The 19,251-nt window shown below is 43.6% G+C and overlaps 1 protein-coding gene across 1 annotated transcript in view; it reads left to right on the forward strand.

The window, feature by feature from the left end:
- Nucleotides 1-19,251, forward strand: part of LOC122563500 (syndecan-3-like) — a 213,012-nt gene that overhangs the window by 179,501 nt on the left and 14,260 nt on the right. Inside the window, exons 2-3 of the mRNA XM_043717296.1 lie at nucleotides 6,943-7,054; nucleotides 17,725-18,233. Coding sequence (XP_043573231.1) covers nucleotides 6,943-7,054; nucleotides 17,725-18,233 — 621 coding nt within the window. The remainder of the gene's footprint in view (nucleotides 1-6,942; nucleotides 7,055-17,724; nucleotides 18,234-19,251) is intronic.

The raw sequence follows: 19,251 nt of genomic DNA on the forward strand, positions 1-19,251 counted from the left end.
CCCACTCCACTAACGTTCCCCCCAACACTTCCCCACCCTGACACTTCCTCAACCCTCCTGAATTCTTCCCCTACTCCCAATACTCCCCCCTGCCTCAAGACTCCTCCCACCCATGACACTCCCCCACCCTGAGACTCCCCCATATACACAGCGATTATAACAAATGTAAAACATTCCACATTTTGCATCTAATGAAGTAGTCCTCAAGTGCTGTCACTGTTGGAAGGTCAGGCCACAGGATCCAGTTTGTACGTAGCAAGCTCCCACAAATAACAACTTGCGAATAATTAGCTAGTCTGTTTTAACTAATGAAAACAGCAGTTGTTGGAGAAACTCAGCATATCTGGTGGCATGTCTGGAGGGAAAGCAGAGATAACATTTCGAGTCCAGTAAGCCTTCTTCAGAACTGCTTTATGTAGTGTTGGTTGAGCGGTAAATATTCGCTGTGGGACCTTGCTTGCCTGCCTGTGAGAGTAAAGGCAGTGTTGGCTTTACATCATATTAAAGGTGACACTTGCAATAGGTCATTGCATTGTACTGTCCTGCAGCATTGAAAAGGTTGATTAATGTGGTGTTCCCCTTTAATCTGGAGAAAGTGAGGATTGTAGATGCGGGAGAGTCAGAGTTGCAAAGTGTGACGCTGGAAAAGCACAGCCGGTCAGGCAGCATCCGAGGAGCAGGAGGGTGGATAAATGGCTTATATCCGAAATGACGATTCTCCTGCTCCTTGCGTGTTGCCTGACCGGCTGTGCTTTTCCAGCGCCACACTTTTTGACTCCTCTTTGATCTGACCTGCAGAAATCTGTAGTTTAGCCATACCCCTCTGAGCTTAAACTCACTGGTTCCACAACAGTTTTGAAGCCTTTGCTGTTTCATTAGTGTTTCCAAAGAAACACTGTAAGCAGCAAAATCATTTTCTATCCCCCTCTCATTTTTAATCCATTGCTGAGATGCGGGCCTTGCAATTGTTGCCCATCTCTCGCTTTACTTGAGAAGGCAGTGATGGTGAACCACCTTCTTGAAGCCTTGCACTCCACATGGTGTCGGGACATTCCCACAGCACCGTTCGGGAGGGACTGCCAGGACTTTGACCCATCGATCCTGCAGGGACGGGGATGTTGTTCCAAAGTTAGACTTCCTTCTTTGCATGCCCTTCACTGGCTCAGTTGAGGGCAGGGATCGGGGCTGGTCACCCTTCTGTGGTGACTCAAAGTGACCAGTCTTCATGTACAATCCTAAACAGTGGGGATGTCCAAACTGCAAGGTGTCAGTCTATATTTTGAAGGGTCCACAAAGACGATTAGTCCTGTTTTACCTTTGAGGCTGTTGGAAGGTGATAGCTGGTTCTGCCATCACTTTCTGATATTCATTAATTACTGAATAGCAATTCGTCTTGAGGTTTGCCTCCTGTCCCACAAGGGGGCAATTGGAAGCCTCCAGTGGTTGCCCTGACTCTGCACAGACCAGAAACTGTACACAGCAGTTTTCTTTATTTACCTAAAAAGGAAAACCAGCCAACGTGTTGGAAGATTTCCTACAAATAGTTGAAACCTTCCCAAGCTCAAATTCCAGCTGCGATGGAAACTGTCTTAACATTGTGAAAACTGCCTGGCTTCTCTTCCCTGTCACTGTGCGGCTGGATTAAGATCCTCTTACACACTAAGTACCGCTCACCCTCATTGAACAGAAAACTCTCGATGTCCACACACTTTCAGTCAATTCACTTGCAACTAATTCTCTTACCACTTTCACTAATTCATCCATGTGTCTCCTTTTCCTCTCACTTTCTCTCTTTTATGGGTGAGCTGCAAATGCCACTTCTATGTTGAGAAGAATTAATTTTGGACACATGTTAATGTAAAAGCAATAATAATAGCTCACAATTCAACTGGGGGAACAAACTACCAAATGCTTTGAAGAGAGAGGAGTGTGAGAGGAATTTTATATTCTCACTATATCATTGGCACCAGATGAGCATGTTATAGTATCCACGCAATGCAGGAAGAGGCCATTCAGCCCAACGAATCTGCACTGACCCTCTGAAGAGCATCTCACCCTGACCCCATTCTCACCCTATCCTCATAACCCTGCGTGGGGTTTTTAACCAACGCTAACCCACTTAATCTGCACATCCCTGGACACTATGGGCACACTTTTAGCATGGCCAATCAACCCTAACCTGCACACTTTTGGATGGTTTTGGACATGTCTTATACAGCCACTCAGTGAAAGGTTCCTGTCACCTCCTGGAGAAGTCAGACTGTTTCATGAACAGCGATACTAGTCACTAAGCTGTCCTGAATGAGCTCATCTCAGGTCAGATGGTCTTTTCAGTACTGTGTTTGACCTCAGTCTCGTGAGTTCCTCATTCACTTGGTTAATTTACTGACACACTGCAGACAGTGCATGCTTCACCCACTGACAGTCCCGTCTACATGAGGTCTTCAATCACTGGGCTGACTTTGTAAACTCTCACCACCCGCTCAAACTCTGAGCTGAATAATCGGGGATATCTAATGCTCCAGGTAAAGAGTGATTGGTGTGGAAGTGCCCCTGGGCCTGGGGAGGAGGAGACAGTTGTAACACAGTGACCTTCCCTCTCACCCAGTTTCCTCCAAAACACTGCAGATTGTGAGTTGGATGAGGACTGGAATTCTGTTTGGTTCCCCGGTGATAAAAAAGCATGCTTGCACACTGGGGGATGAAGGGGGAAGCTGTTGGAGCCATTGGGACCACACCCAATCCAAGCATTTTTCTGGACATCGAAGTTATGGAGAGATTTAATAAATTCTGAGTCGGACTGGATTGGAAGAAACTGTTTCCACTGGCAGAGGGCCATTCATCAGAAAAAGCAGATTTAAGATGCTCGCCAAAAAGAAGCAGAGAGGAGATGAAAGGAAATGTTTATAAGCTGCGAGCCATTGTGATTTGGAGTGCACTGTATGAGAGGGTGACAGAAGCAGCAATTTTCAAAAGGAAACTGAATATATTCCTCTTGAAAAGAAAAGAAACTGCAGGAAGCAGAACAGAAAAACAAAGGTCTGGTACCAGCAGGCCTCTTGCTTATGATGAGTCGATGTGTTTTCTTCAGAAGCCTCTACAGTGTGGAAGCAGGCCATTCAGTCCATCAAGTCCACACCAACCCTCTGTTGAGCATCCCACCCATATCACCTATCCCTGTAACCCTGCATTTCCCATAGCTAATTCACCTAGCCTGCACAGTATGGGACAATTGAGCACGGCCAATCCACCTAACCTGCACATCTTTGGACCGTGGGAGAAAAGTAGAGAGCCTGGAGAGGACCCATGCAGACATGGGGAGATTGTGCAAACTGCACACAGGCAGTTGTATGAGGCTGGAGTTGAACTTGGTCCCTGGTACTATGAGACAGCAGTGCTAACTGAGACACTATGCCACCCCAAAGTTTGTAACCCACAAAGTCAGGCAATTCGGAGAGATGGAAAAACAGTGTAGATTATCAATGCTCACTAGCTCTTTAAAGCCAGAAATTTGAGTAAAATTTACTATAGATTACACGCATAACCATCTGGCAGTAAGTAATAAATTTCTGATGACAATGTCCCTTTAAACTATCACAGTGGATTTCAATTGCATGATCCAATATATATCATGTAATGCAAACCCTAATTCTGTCCAAACCTGTGTTAGCACAGTATAAACCAGAAAGAGTTTTGTTAAAGCCTGATGGTGTTTAACAAGAACTTTCTACCCTTGATTGGTTACAATTTCAGAGTTTGCTTTCTGTTTGATATTGAGACAATTCACAGAGGATTATTTTACTTTAGAGCCTGGGAAAGAGAAATCGCTTGATGTTACAAAATAAATATCTTGAGGCCACCAAAACAGTATTGGCCAGGTCGCTCAACCGCATTGCAGTGCTCTCTCCTCGGGCAAGGTGTATTATCATTTCATAGGCAGCGTATTTTGGATAACTTCATTTGTTCAGCTCGGTTTTCGATGACGGTGTCAGTTTACCAAGTCAGCCTGAAGACTGAACACTCATATGGACTGCACTGTCAATTGGTGAGGGACAGACCCACTACACTGAGTTTGTAAATTAGTCAAATGAATGAGACCTCAAACTGGATGCACACCCATCCCAATAATTTAGGGTTTGATTAAATTGAACTGCAACTTAATGAAGCAAAAACAATTATGTTGAAATATTCAATTTTATTCCCTTATACTACAGTCTGTTAGAAGATATAGTCAAATTCCAAATCTTATGATTTAGTTTATTTTAGTGAAAATTCCCTGTATGTCATCATATGTACATTCTTCAATTCACGCTATCCTCTGGACACCCTCAGATAGTCTTGTTTGAGAGCTCTCCTATTCTCAACTGTGGAGTTGCCAGTATGTTGGACTGCAAATCTAAGGTAGTATTCAGTTGTTCCCAGAATAATGCCCAGAAAATGAGGGATGAATTGAAAGAATCATCTGCCCCATCACCAAGAATTTGCCCTCAACGCAGTTGGTCCAGCTCACATCTAAAAACAAGCACAAAATGCCAGGCTGGTACTGAAGTGCGATTAGTAAAGTGTGCTACACCGCCAGAGGTTTGAACCAAATGTTGAACTAATGTCCTTATAGTGACACTATTTCAAAAGCAATTCATTGGCTGCAAAGAGCTTTGCTATCCCCAGTGATTGTAAAAGGTGCTATATAAATGCAAGTCTGACTTTTATTTCATTTTATTTCAATTCTTGTACACTAAGGTAAGAATTACTTTTCTCAAAGAAGGTTGTGACTCTTTGGAACTCTCTTCCTCACAAGGCAATGGATATTTTTGAAGGCAGACGTAGACCGAATCTTGATAAGCAAGAGAGTGAAAGGTAATTGGTGTTCGATAAGAATGTAGAGTTGGGGTATCAATCAGATCAGCCATGTCCTTATTGAGTGACGGAGCAGGCTTAAGGAGCTAAGCGCCCTGCTTCTGTTCCTCATTCATGTGTTTGTTTGTAAATTCCTAATTGAGAAGTTGAAGGGTGCAGCAAGAGAGGTGATGTCCTAGTGGTATTATCACTGGGCTGTTAATCCAGAGACTTGGGTAATGTTCTAGGGACTTGGCTTCGAATCTCACCAGGACAGATGGTGGAATTTGAATTCAATAAAATTCAGAGTTTAATGACTACTATAAATTAATTGCCAATTGTCTGAAAACCTATCTGGTTCACTATAAAACCCTTTAGGGAAGGAACCTACTGTCCTCACTTGGTCTGGTCTACGTGTGACTGCAAACCCACAGCAATGTGGCTGACTCTTAACGGGCCTCTGGACAACAAATGCTGCCTAGCCAGTGACACCCTCATCCGATTACAGAATGAAGGAGTCCGGGGTTTGGATGGTCTGTTTTTGCTTAAGTAAGGAGGGAGTGAAGAAGATAGGATCTTGCGTTATCTTTCTTGTCTCCAATCAGTCAGGAGGATGTGTTCAGAGCTGTAATCGGTATCACTCAGAGACCCCAAAGCCATCATCTGTGGCTGGGTGAAACGTTTGCACAACTGACAACATCCTGCAATGCAATCAGATCCATCGGCCTGCCAAAACAATGGCAGAGAGTATTTTAAGCTCTACACTTGGCTGAAGGGTTGGTGGTTACAGGGCTGTCACTGCTGATACCGTGGTGACATTAAATCACATCGGTTTATGTGTTCTTCTGTCCTTTGCTGCATTGCCAGGAATATGTTAAATGAGCCCAGTGACAGCACAGTAGACGTCTGCTGTGCTTTGAAGAGCTGGCTCATTTCAACAGTTAGTTTGGCGCTGAGCCGAGTCCCTCTCAAACACGTTGAGTACCGCTGTACAGTTGGCTAAGGGGAGATGATGATTGTGCCGCTGGAAGGTCTGACTGTTTCTTGTTAGCTTCCTCTCTCCTCTGAGCAGGTGAGGCCCAGATGGAGTGACTGTGCCAGCTGACAGCACAGCTCAGCTCCTGTCACACGTTCAGGTTGAGCCTGAATGTTAATTGAGGCTGGGGATATGAATGTGCAGCTCTTCAGAAAGCGAGCTCAATGTCTCCTGCCCAGAGACTGTTTGCCTGGAAACAGCTACAATTGTCAATGAATCGACCATTTTGACAGCACCTGCCAGACTGGCAGATCCAGGAGGTTGCAGAGTAGCAGACTCACGAAAACTTCACTGATTCGTTTTCTCCCTGGATTATACACCACCCCGTTGTGGGTGTACAGTATATTGCTGTTGCTTCAGCATTGCTGGGTCCAAGTTCTGGAATTCCTAATCTAGCACCCTTATGACACACACCTCAGCAGTGGACCCACAATTGACCCCAATTGACTGATAATTGACCAAGGTTAAAAACAAGGGCTGCTCTCCACTCTGCAAGCACCTTGCCTCTGTTCCTGATGAAGGGCTTTTGCCCAAAACGTCAATTTTCCTGTTCCTCGGATGCTGCCTGACCTGCTGTGCTTTTCCAGCACCGCTCTAATCTAGACTCTGATAATTGACCAAGCAGAATTTAGATTCCCGTCTACTTGTTAAATCACTTTAAGAATTAATTAGACCATTGCAATAGGTTCAACCACATCCAAGCAGTTATTTGAAGGGAGTATGTTGGTGATAGAGGTGTCTCAATTTTTGTTTAAAGTTGAAAATGGTTTCTACTGAATAATCCAGCAATATTTCCACCGCCCTCAGAACTACCAGTCTGCTGCTGATTTCCTGACCATTTTGCTGTCCAGTGATCTGTGTTCACTTCTGAGCTTTGTGATTTAAGAATTTAAAACAATGTCAGTACAAAATAGAAATAGAAAAATATTTTTTATTTTCCCGATTCATTCCCCCTTCATTCCAGCATGGATCTTGCTGCATTATACCCCTGAGCCTCCTCAATGAATGGGGCTGATTGTCAAATCCAGTTCTTTCATGCTAATGTTGTTCATTTGTCTCTTCCACCCCAGACCTACCACACATCCCGACAGACACAAGATCTGGCAACGTTAACAGATCTCGAAGGATCAGGGTCAGATGATGAGGATGAAAATGTCTACTCTGGTTCTGGAGGATCAGGCTGTAAGTCAACAATCTATTGTGTTTCTGTTAAACATTCCTCACTCCCTGTAGCGAGTAGGGTATTTGATTTTATTCTAAATTACCCCAAACGCCAGCAAACAACTAAAGCTGGAGTTTGATACACACGCCCCGCCATCTCAACACCACCCTCCCCTACCATGACTCACTCACCCTTGGGCCAATCAAGTGACCAAATAATAACCGTTTAAAGCCCACCTTTGATCTGATGGCTTGTCCATGACTTCGTGTTGGTCGTGGGGTGTGTTATGGTGAGGGAACCAAACAGCAAGGACTGCAAACTCCCCACCCATTGAGGACCATTGGCATCACCTCCCCCCCTACCCTCTGACACCCCAGTCAGAGCCTACCTGTTGCACCGTGGTGAGCAGCCCACCTTCTCTGCCCCACCCCCAACTCTTATTCAATGCCTTGAGCATAGGTCCTGGTCCTGGGCTCACTGCAATTCCAACATTGACCACTGATGCTGGTGGCACTGTTGGCACTGACGAGCTGCTGGTCTTTTGATTTGGCTGACATCTCTTTGAAGGTGGGATGTCCTGCCTCAATAGGAATGGAAGCCATGATTTGAGTCACATGGAATTCAGTCGCAGATATCGGGGAACGTACACCCATTTGTCCAGCTGGTGGGTGGGACCTCCCTCAATTGGCACTCCTTCCTCTACCTTTACCACCTACTGCCTTCACCATTAAGGCACAGTGACAGCAGTGTGTACCATCTGCAAGGTGCACTGTAAAAACTCACCAAGACAGCACCTCCCAAATCCGTGAACTTATTGTGTCTAAGAAGATGGGCAGTAGATTCCCAGAAAAACCATCACCTGCAAATTCTATTCCAAGTCACACTTAGGACACTGTCTTGATTCCTTCACTATCATTGCATCAAAATCCGGGAACTCCCCCCATAACAACACTCTGGTTGTACCTACACCTCAAGGCTGCAGCAGATCCATGTAACAACTCATCACCATCATTACAAAGGCAATTAGGATTGAAAGGTCAGCATTTATTGGCCATTCTTAATTTCATGATCAATTGTTAAGAGTTAACCACATTGCTGTTGGTCTGGAACCACATGTAGTCCAGGCCAGGAAAGGATGGCAGATTTCCTTCCCTAACGTACACTACTGATGTGCCGATGATTGTGAGACTGGGAATTTTTACAACGATCGACAGATGTTGCACGGTTGCCATTGCTTTTTAATTCCAGATTTTTAACGATTAAATTCAAATTTCCCTGTCTGCTATTGTGAGATTTTGAACCCATGCTCTCAGAATACTAGACTGGGGTTCTGGATAAATAGCTCAGTGACAATACCACTGTCCTACCACCCTGATAACTGCTGGGCTAGTTAGCAAATCAAAGAATGCACGTGTGTGAATTGTATCTATCTCATTCTCAACCTTACCTTGATTTTACTTATGAATCTTTCAAAGAATCTTTCAAAGAGCAGAACCATATCTTTGTAATTCTGCGTGGTGACTGCAGAGAACACTTTCTGGGGAGATGTTGAGATGAGGGAAAACCTGTTGGCCCAGGTTTTCTGATCTATACTGGAAGGATCTGATCTCAGTTATCTGAGAGAATAATAGGATGGTTATGGTAGGGGATTTTAGCTTTTCAAACATAGACTGGGTCTGCCACAGTGATAGAGAGGAGTTTGTTAAGTGTGTACAAGAAAATGTTCTGATTCCATATGTGGACGTACCTACTAGAGAAGCTGCAAAACGTGACCTACTCTTGGGAAATAAGGCAGGGTAGGTGACTGAGGTGTCAGTGGGGGAGCACTTTGGGGCCAGTGACCATCATTATATTAGTTTTAAAGTTGTCTTGGAAAAGGACAGGCCGGATCTAAAAGTTGAAGTTCTAAATTGGAGAAAGGCCAATTTTGACGGTATTAGGCAAGAACTTTCAAAAGTTGATTGGAGGCAGACGTTCGCAGGTAAAGGGACGGCTGAAAAATGGGAAGTCTTCAAAAATGAGATAACAGGAGTCCAGAGACAGTATAGGGGTAGAGAATGCTGGATGACTAGAGAAATTGAGGTTTTGGTTAAGAAAAAGAAGGAAGCATATGTCAGGTGTAGACAGGATAGATTGAGTGAATCCTTAGAAGTGTATAAAGGAACTAGAGTATACTTAAGAAGGAAATCAGGAAGGTAAAAAGGGGACATGAAATAACTTTGACAAAGCGGGTTAAGGAGAATCCAAAGGGATTTTATAAATGCATTAAGGACAAAAGGGTAACTTGGGAGAGAATAGGACCCCTCAAAGATCAGCAAGGCAGCCTACGTGTGGAGCCGCAGGAGATGGGGAGATACTAAACGAGTATTTTGCATCAGTGTTTACTGCGGAGAAGGACATGGAAGATATTACAGAGAGGAAGTTCTGGATGTGTTAAGACAAATAAAAGTGGATAAATCCCCAGGACCTGATCAGGTGTACCATAGAACTCTGTGGGAAGCAAGGGAAGTGATTGCTGGGCCTCTTGTTGAGATAATCACAGGTGATGTGTCAGAAGGTTGCTAATATGGTGCCATTGTTTAAGAAAGGTGATAAGGGCAAGCCAGGGAACTATAGACCAGTGGCATCGGTGGTGGGCAAGTTGTTGGAGGGAATCCTGAGGGACAGGATGTACATGTATTTGGAAAGGCAAGGAATGTTTAAGAACCATCAACTTTGTGCGTGGGAACTTATGTCTCACAAACTTGATTGAGTTTTTTGAAGAAATAATAAAGAAGATTGATGAGGGCAGAGCGGTGGACATGATCTATATGGACTTCAGTAAGGCGTTCAACAAGGTTCCTCATGGTAGACCCGTTAGCAAGGTTAGATCTCACGGAATACAGGGATAATAAATCATTTGGATACAGAACTGGCTCAAAGGTAGAAGACAGACGGTGGTGGTGGAAGGTTGCTTTTCAGACTGGACACCTGTGACCAGTGATATGCCACAAGGATGGTGCTGGGTCCACTGTTTTTCATTATTTATATAAATAGTTTGGTTGTGAATATAGGAGCCAAAATTAGTAATTTTGAGAACGCCATCAAAATTGGAGTGGATGGCGAAGAAGGTTACCTCAGAGTACATTGGGATCTTGATTAGATGGGCCAATGGATTGATGAGTGGCAGACGGAGTTTAATTTCAATCAATGTTAAATGCTGCATTTTGGAAAGGCAAATCAGGGCAGGACTTATACACTTGATGGTGAGGTCCTGGAGAAAGTTGCTGAACAAAGAGACCTTGAAGTACAGGTTCATAGTTCTTGAAATTGGAGTCCCAGGTAGATAGGATAATGATGAAAGCGTTTGGTCTGCTTTCCTTTATTGGACAGAGCATTGAGTATAAGAGTTGGGAGGTCATGTTGCTACAGAACATTGGTTATGCCACTTTTGGAATATTGCATGCAATTTTGGTTTCCCTCCTATTAGAAGGATGTTGTGAAACTTGAAAGGGTTCAGAAAAGATTTATAAGGATGTTGCCAGGGTTGGAGGGTTTGAGCTACAGGGAGTGGCTGAGTAGGAAGGGTTTAGAGGGAAATGGGCCAAGTGGGACTAGATTAGATTGGGATATCTGGTTGGCATGGTCAAGTTGGACCGAAGGGTCTGTTTCCGTGCTGTACATCTTAATGACTCTAGGACTCTAATGATTCACCATTGTTCATTTTTAAATTAGCTATTCCCCCAACTGAATCTTTATGTGAAGTAAATCTTGATATTAGCCTCAATTCTTATTTTTGCCTTTATGTCATTGGAGGAGTGAACATAAGTTGAGACTAATTGCAGAGCCCTTCCAAAGATGGGCAGAAGGAACCAATAGTCTCCTTCTGTGATGTATCACTCTGTAATTCTACATAAAAACCATGGATGAGGAAACAGCTAATGAGTCCATTTAATTCTTTTCAATCCTAATTGTACTTTGGTTCCAATTATACAGCTTGGAAGAGATTTGACACCTTGCAGCCTTTGGTAAGATAAGCTTCTCGTCTCTGTCCTGGTCAGTTTATCCTTTGGCATATTGAATTGACAAGCAGCAAGTTCCTTTACTTTGAAAGTAGAGGGTGAGGCTGAACATGCTCAGGCTGGTTTCTCTGGAGTGTTGGAGGCTGAGGGGTGACCTTATAGAGGTTTATAAAATCAGGAGGGGCATAGATAGGATAAATAGACAAAATATTTTCCTTGGGGTGGGGGGAGTCCAGAACTAGACGGCATAGTTTTGGGATGAGAGGAGAAAGATATAAAAGAGACCTAAGGGGCAACGTTTTCACTCAGAGGGTGGTACGTGTATGGAATGAGCTGCCAGACGATGTGGTGGAGGCTGGTACAATTGCAACATTTAAGAGGCATTTGGATGGGTATATGAATAGGAAGGGTTTGGAGGGATATGGGCCGGGTGCTGGTAGGTGGGACTAGGTTGGGTTGGGATATCTGGTCGGCATGGACGGGTTGGACCGAAGGGTCTGTTTCCGTGCTGTACATCTCTATGACTCTATGACTGTACAGCAGAAGAAAACCCCAAGAAGATTTGTATGCGAGGGGAACCATACAACATCACACTGAAAAATAAGATTACCTTCCGCCCCTGCTTTTACCGAAAATAAATCTCAGTATGTGCTCATTTACTCTGTAATGGTCAGCAGGATCATATGTAATTGCTGGACATGCCATGACGTAAATGACTGTTTATGGATCCAATTGCCTTTTGGTGAGAAGAGCAGATCATTGAATGGATGGTTAGTAGAGAAGAAGGTTTGGTTTGAAGGATGCCCATATTCAGTTATCCCTCCTCTGGGGATTGGTAGCAAATGTTGTGTTACTGCCCTCAAGGAAATGGCAAGAAGATACCAGCTAATATTTTGCACACACTTGTATATTTTATAAGCTTATTTTTCTTAAACCCCTCTCAAATATGATGTGGAGGTGCCAGTGTTGGACTATAATTTGGTGATGTGTGATTTTGAACTTTGTCCCTCTCAAATACTTATTATTCTGACTTTGCGCTTTTCGTTTGTTACTTACCCCATGTTCTCCATCGGGGTGGCTAAATCTTCAATCTGCTTCAGTCCTCCTCTTTAAAACTCCTGCAACATTTCCCACTTCCACCTCTGTGCTCTCTCTTAATTATTTATGAAATGCATGCCTCTAAACCATTCAGTTTGCTCGCTTTTCCTAATCTCTCCCTTCTAGCTTTGGCATCCATTTCTTTATGTCCATGCATGCAGGGCTTTGTGGGTGATTGCCAATGTGCAGGATTTGGGATCAATGGAAGTTGTTGCTGAGTCCTCCACAGCCCCCATCCTGATGCGCAGATGCTGCCCTGTGGGATGTACACTTGCCTCATGTGTGAGAATCAAGTCATTGTCTTTTTGTTTTGTTTGCCATTCCCATATTTTCCAGAAATAACAGAATCGCTGAACTGATTCTCCAAAGAACATGCTCCAAATCTTATAGTAAAAGTTAACAAATTAGCCTCTTGTTTCTGAAACTAAATGTCATGTTTTTCTCGTGTTATGACCCCCATAGAGACCAACGACTTAGAGAGATGAAAAGAAAACCATTCGGACAAGATTTCACAAACCAACAAAGTCAACATAATTCAAATATTGATTAACCAGCAAACAATGTTTCAAATTGATACTACAGTTTCACTTTAAGTAGCCAATGGAACAAGGATATACCTCAAATAGTTTCAAGTGCTCACAATACCTCCTCAACAGATGTGCCTTCATTTGCTATCTCACATTGTTTCCAATTCTGCCTCCATTATTAGAACCTCTCATTCCGCACTCAATAATTTCTACAAGTGAGTCATATTCACCAGCTGCCACACTCCATCTGATGTTGTCAGACATGGTTAACACTTGTTACAACACGGGGTAAACTCTCCTGCTTAAAGTAAACCAGCAACACAAAAAAGATTTATCCCATGCAGTAATCTGTGAAAATTCAAGAGGCTAAGAACTAATTGAAGTACAAATTAACAGCTTTATTTCTTAAAGTATAACAGAGAATAATTAACTAACAACTATTTACAATTCCTTCCTCTAACCTATCTTTTACTTTCCCTTCTATATTACTAGTCTGATAAAAGCCCCCGATTAAGAGTTACCAAAAATTCAAGTTTTCAAAACCAGCCAGATATCAAATCTTCGCTTCATATCTACATCAGTCTTCTTTTCTTCTTCTTAGGGATTTCTGTTTCGCAGGTTACTGACCGATAAAGGTACCTTAGAGAGAGCTATTTTTCAGACAGTGACTACATGCTGGTGGCTTGGCAGTTCTCCTCCAAACTGTTCCATTTTCCCCGGTCTTATACCCCAAAGCATCAGATTGTGTCATTGGCTTTTAAGATTGTCAATATACTCAATTCAAGCTGGATTGGAATTTGTTTTTTTTTTGGAGTATAATTTAAACTGGCCCAATTCAAATCTGTATTTGTCTCCAGGCAACCCTAGCTTCAAAAATGTGTTACTAGCTTCAACCCAGTGCTACATTGTTACCTTATTCAGAACACTTGGTGCTGTCAGGTAGTTTGCTAGCTTTTAACTCTTTTAAAGGTACATTAGACCCACATCTTCATAACACACTACCTAGGTGGAAATCTAAGAGTTCTCTCAGAGTCAGGTCTCAACAATCCTCAGGCATATAATCCCCACAGATGTCCTTTTGTGCTATCTTTAAATGGTATGGTGGGCTTTGGCAACACTCAAACAGCAACAGTGGATGTGTGCAATCCATAACCTTTAGCTATTCCAGTTTTAGCTCTCTACCTTTTCCAACAGTGTAACGCACAGACACAGTAACACAGTCTTCTTATCGGACTAATTCAACATCAGCATCTATTCTAGTCAGCCAAGCAGAAAATGATCCATTCATGGATATACTTGCCTGCTTCCACTTACACCAATTCTGTGTGTTCTGAAGTATCAGGCGAGAACACCACCCACTGCAGTTAGTTTTCTATTTGTCTTTTTCCTTCTTAGTTGTTCATCCCTCATACCCTCTGTCAGAGTATTCCTCCGTTTCATTTTGATGCTGTCATCACACCAAAAAAAAAGTTTCACAAAACAAAAGGGTCTTCACACAGGGATGGATCATTCCTGGTTCAACATTCCCAGTAATGTGGAAATTGGAAGAACCATAAACTTAAATTAAAGTCATGGCAATGACGGTTTTATTTGTTTTCAGTCCGATCGTTTGCTGACATTTCTTTGGCTAGCCTTCCCTTTCCCCTCATTAGATCACGTTCCCTCAATAAGAATGGAAAAGGTAATTCTCATTATTAACTCCGGCCACTTGAACTGGATTTGAATGAGAAAAGCTGGGGCTGACCTCCCAGTGCCATTCTCTCTGTTTGGACCATAAGACATAAGAGCAGAGGGAGACCATTCAATCCCTCGTGTCTGTTTTATCATTCTGATCTGACAATCCTCAACTCCATTTTCCTGCCTTTGATTCCTTTCCTGGTTAAAAATCTGTCAGTCTATCTCAGAGTCTCTAATATACTTAATGACCCAGCCTTAACAACCCTCTGCAGTAAAGAATTCCACAGATTCACCATCCTCCAAGAGAAGATATTCATCTTCATCTCTGTTTTAAATGCCCAGCTCATATTCTGAGATTATGCCCCTAAAATGCCATATGGTTAACTGGACCTGACCCCATCATCTTGCCAATCAGAAATGGTCATGGTGTTTCCCAATTACTTGTGTCGTGTTTGTTATTTGGTTGCTATGCAATGCCTCAGCTTACTGATAAGTCTTCATGTGTGGGTCTTGACTGGGAGTTATTTAACTATGGGAGTGTTTCAGACCAACTTGTCCGACTCCTCTCTGGTAAGTGCAGACAGGTTTGACTTGAACACAGAGCAGTGATCAGCATTGTCAATGCTGACTGCTGTGTAAGTTGATCTCCCCGCCACTTTCAAGCTTTCGTCAGCACTCTGACTCTGTCATAGTCAGCTCCACTGAAAGTAAAAACCCTCTGATTTTACAAAACCACAGATTGCATCCTTGTCTCCAACTGGAGTTGATCCCTACTATTTGAGTTGATTAGAGGGAATGCTGATTTTGTGGGTTTCCCAGGTCTGTGCGTGGCAGCAACTTCCAGAATTGAAACTGGAGAGCCAAGGCTGACAGCGTGCACAGAACACCAGAGTGGGAGCTTAATCGCAACTAGGACCCAACCAACATTGGAGCAGGGAACTAATCTGAGCAGAGTCTCATGGGCAGAATGTTTGCCCCAATATGGGGTACAAACAGCGATGGTGAGCACCGTTTGCTACGGTGTTAGGGGAGAAACCAGCAAGTACCAATGGAGGGAAGGTAAAGGCTGGATGGGGACTGGGGAGCTGAGAGGAGGTGATACAGAGCGAGAGAGAGAGAGAGAGAGAGACAGAAGGAGGGAGAGAGGAGGAAAGCAGCAGGCGAGAGAGAGGGAACAGTCCTCCAGAGGTAAGACTGTCAGATCACTTCTCCACCCACCCAACCACTGGCCATTCTGTGGATGGATTTCCTCCCCACCATTGCTGACAGCCTCAGCATGTTTATTTCAAACTAAAAAAATTCTGAGAGGTCACCTAGTAGTGGAATCAACCTCCATTTTTCTGTCTCTGTCTGTCTGTCTGTCTCTCTCTCTCTGTCTGTTGTCTATCTCTGTCTCTCACTCTCTTTCTCTGTCACTCTCACCTGCAATAGCAGGCTGTGTTATTTGCAAATCTTCCTACTGCACTGGTAAGGACAAGTTCTGGCAAGTTACTGACTAAACAAGGTAATATCACAGTCAGGTGACTGTTCCCGACACAGTGCGGGGTCAGGATCCCAATTTAAATGAATATTCCTGTCTACTGTGTGTAACCTCCTTCCAGTGGTCAGAGGATGTTGAGTATCAGTGAGACCAATCTTAGCTGGGATCATCCTTCCTTTCGTTTATGGGCTTCTCATCACTCAGCTTACAGACAGTGTCTCTATCGTTGGTCAGTGGTCATTGCTGAGTTAGCTGTATATTATACACCACACACCAAAGCCCTCTCATTGCCTTCCTTCTACACAATCATACAATGGTACAATCCCAACCAATCACACATGAAGAATAAATTATTAAGGAACTGTTCCCCTGCCAATTAGATTAGATTTAATTTTATTGTCAGGTATACCTGAATAAAAGAGTACAGGAATACAGTGAAAAATGGACAGAGTTGTCACTCTCCTGTGCTACCTTAGGATACAATAGTTAGAATTAAAAACAAGACATTGCTTTCAGAAATGGGTGGAGAAATGTGCTAAACAGGCAGATCAAACATTGTTCAAACTTCATTTTCAATTTACAAATGTTCTTAAAATTAATTTGGACCACTCACCTCCCCTTGATTTGCCAATTCTGCCAATAATCTCCAGGTCATCACCAGCACCAAACTATGTTATTGCCTTAAGTTGTACTGTACCTCAGTGACTGGACTCAGAGCATTAATTCTGCTTTCTCTCTCCACAGATGTTACCAGCTGAGTTTCTCTGGCACTTCCTCTGTTTGTTTGTTTTTCTGACATTGTTCTGGAGAGTTCTTTCCACCAACTGGTGATCTGATCTGATCATCGTCATGATCCCCGCACTGGCAATGGGGGACCTCTCAACACAGGCAAAACAGCAAAGGCTCTTTCTCAGAGATCACTTGGTGAAAAAGAATCTTCTAGAAGGCCTGATTCCACCTCCTCCTCTGGTCTCTTGCCTGCTCACAATCCTGAAGGCATTGGCAACATGTTATTGTCAGATCAGGTTGTATGTTTTAGTAGTACAGGTTAATATGGAGTAGCCATTCTAGCGTGAGATCTGATGTGTGTATGTGTGATGTTTCATATATAAGTATACACTTTTTCTTTAAACATTCATTCATGGATTTATTGTCCATCTCAGACTGCAGTTGAGAGTCAACCATGTTGCTGTGGGTCTGGAGTCACTTGACCTGGTAAGGATGGTGGTTTCTTTACCTGAAGGACATTAGTGAACCAGATGAGTTTTTCTGACAATTGACAATAGTCTCTTAAGTCCAGATTTTTATTAAGTTCAAATTTCACCCTCTGCTGAGGTGGGATTCAATCCCAGCTTCCCAGAATATTACCTGTATTAACAGTCGTGCAATAATACCAGTTGGCCATCAACCCCCTTCTCCCCAATATTTGGAATCACAAGGATTCATTAACCCAACACCCTGATGGTTTGGTTCAGTGCTCCCTTCTACCGGCAGGGGTGGAAGGGTTAATAATGAGAGGGCACTGACTTATGGCATTGACCAACAGAGCCCAAAGAGATTAAGGAATAGGAGCAGCAGGAAGAATTCAGCCCCTCCAGTCTGCTCTGTTCTGAAGCAAAAAGAGGAAACCTTTTTCTAATAAAACAGTCAGATGCTGTGACCTGGAATGAAAGGATGTTGGAAACATTTCATTTTAACTTCCAAAAGAGAAATGATAAGCACTTGAAAGGAAAAACATACCTGCCTATGGGCAAAAGAAGGGGAGCTAATCAGCTAGCAACTTCAAAGAGCGAGCACAGGCTCAATGGGTGCGATGGCATCTTTCTACACTATATGACACTCCCATCCATGGTTTGTACAATCTATGGTCATCAGGTTGAACTCAGTGTTTGTGTTTTTCTTTTCAGACTTTGAGTTTGACACTGAGCTGCGGTTTACCACCCGCATGGCCAGGCCGGTTACCTCTCCGCCATCCACCACATCCTTCGGCTCGCTTCAGCCGATTGCCTTCACCTTCCAAAGTACTTCTCTGGCGGGCGACAGCACGGCCAGTTCACCCACACCATCCGCCTCCACTCTTACCATGGCAGCAACCTCGACAATGGCGCCAGTCCCCATCACCATGCCAGCTGCTGCCTCCACCACAACTCTCCTGGCAACGACCACAAGCGCCTCGACAACCGCCAGCGCCACCACCACCAGCACCGTCGCCATGCCGACTGCCCGTACCATCGCCATTGTGCCACTCGCTACTGCAGCAGCATCCACAGTGCAGTCAACCACAAGGAGTGCCACCAGAGTTAGTGAGGTGGCCAGACCAGCGTCGACAGCAGATGCACACACGAGCCAAGCTTCATTGGCAAGCTTCACAGAGAGCACTTGGAAAACCCTCTCACATGTCCCTTACATCACAGAGGTAAGTTGTCATATTTAGATAACTGAGAGTCTCTGTGTTACATATTGTATGTTATGTCAAGATAGTATCTCTTTCAGAGTTGACTGATGGCTCATCAGCCAGTTTCTGAACTTGTTTAGAGGCTGTGCAGCATGCACAACTACAGAAATAAACCTCCCCGTTGGGGTGCAGAAGACAAATAGTTGTATGTTCTTTAATTCTGACTGGAGTGTAGGAACCGCCCAGTGCAGAATACTGTGGAACACTAAATGTTTAGAATTTCCTTGCCTTCTTAGTTGCAAGTTAAATGTATGACGTTTTGGAAGACAATTCTTGGGAATTAAAATGGCATTAGAATTTTGAATAGATGTAGTTTCCAGGAGATGGGAGCAAAGTAAATTTGGTCAGGCCTAGGGCCTGCTTATGACCACTGCCTATGGAAAGCACTTATTGCAAGGAGTCCTTTCAACTATGGAAGTGCTGGGGGCCCCTGAGGGATGATCCTCGAGAAATGTCTGATGGAGAACATGGTAGGGAAGTAGACAGTCTTTGACACTATCTGAACTGTTACTATGTGCGTTGGTCAAAGGGGACAAAGCCCCAGACTTTGTCCCCATGGGAACAAAGATGAACTTTGTACTGAGGTCAAAGGTGATCAAGATGGCAATGCCATCCGAAATGAGTATGGAAGCAAGTGCCCCGAAACTTTCATGTAACAGTGGCTGCCAAGATAGGAGATGATACAAACCCATTGCTACAGGCCTGCTGTTAATAGATGTTCTGTTACAATGGGTTCCAAGTTAAAACATTAAAAATAGAAGTGAGAATAGAGAGTTCAGCCTCTCATCCGAGTCTCAATCTGTTTTGCCTTTACGCATAAGACAAGCCCTCCACACCAGGAACCACTCATTATGAATCTTCTCTGAACTGTCTCCAATAAAATTATATCATTCCTTAAATAAGGAGAACAAAACTGCTTGCGCACCTTGTACAGTTGCAGTAAGATTTCCCTACTCTTAAACTTCAACCCCTTTGAAAT

This window comes from Chiloscyllium plagiosum, chromosome 27 (assembly GCF_004010195.1).
Source record: "Chiloscyllium plagiosum isolate BGI_BamShark_2017 chromosome 27, ASM401019v2, whole genome shotgun sequence".
Classification (NCBI taxonomy): domain Eukaryota; kingdom Metazoa; phylum Chordata; class Chondrichthyes; order Orectolobiformes; family Hemiscylliidae; genus Chiloscyllium; species Chiloscyllium plagiosum.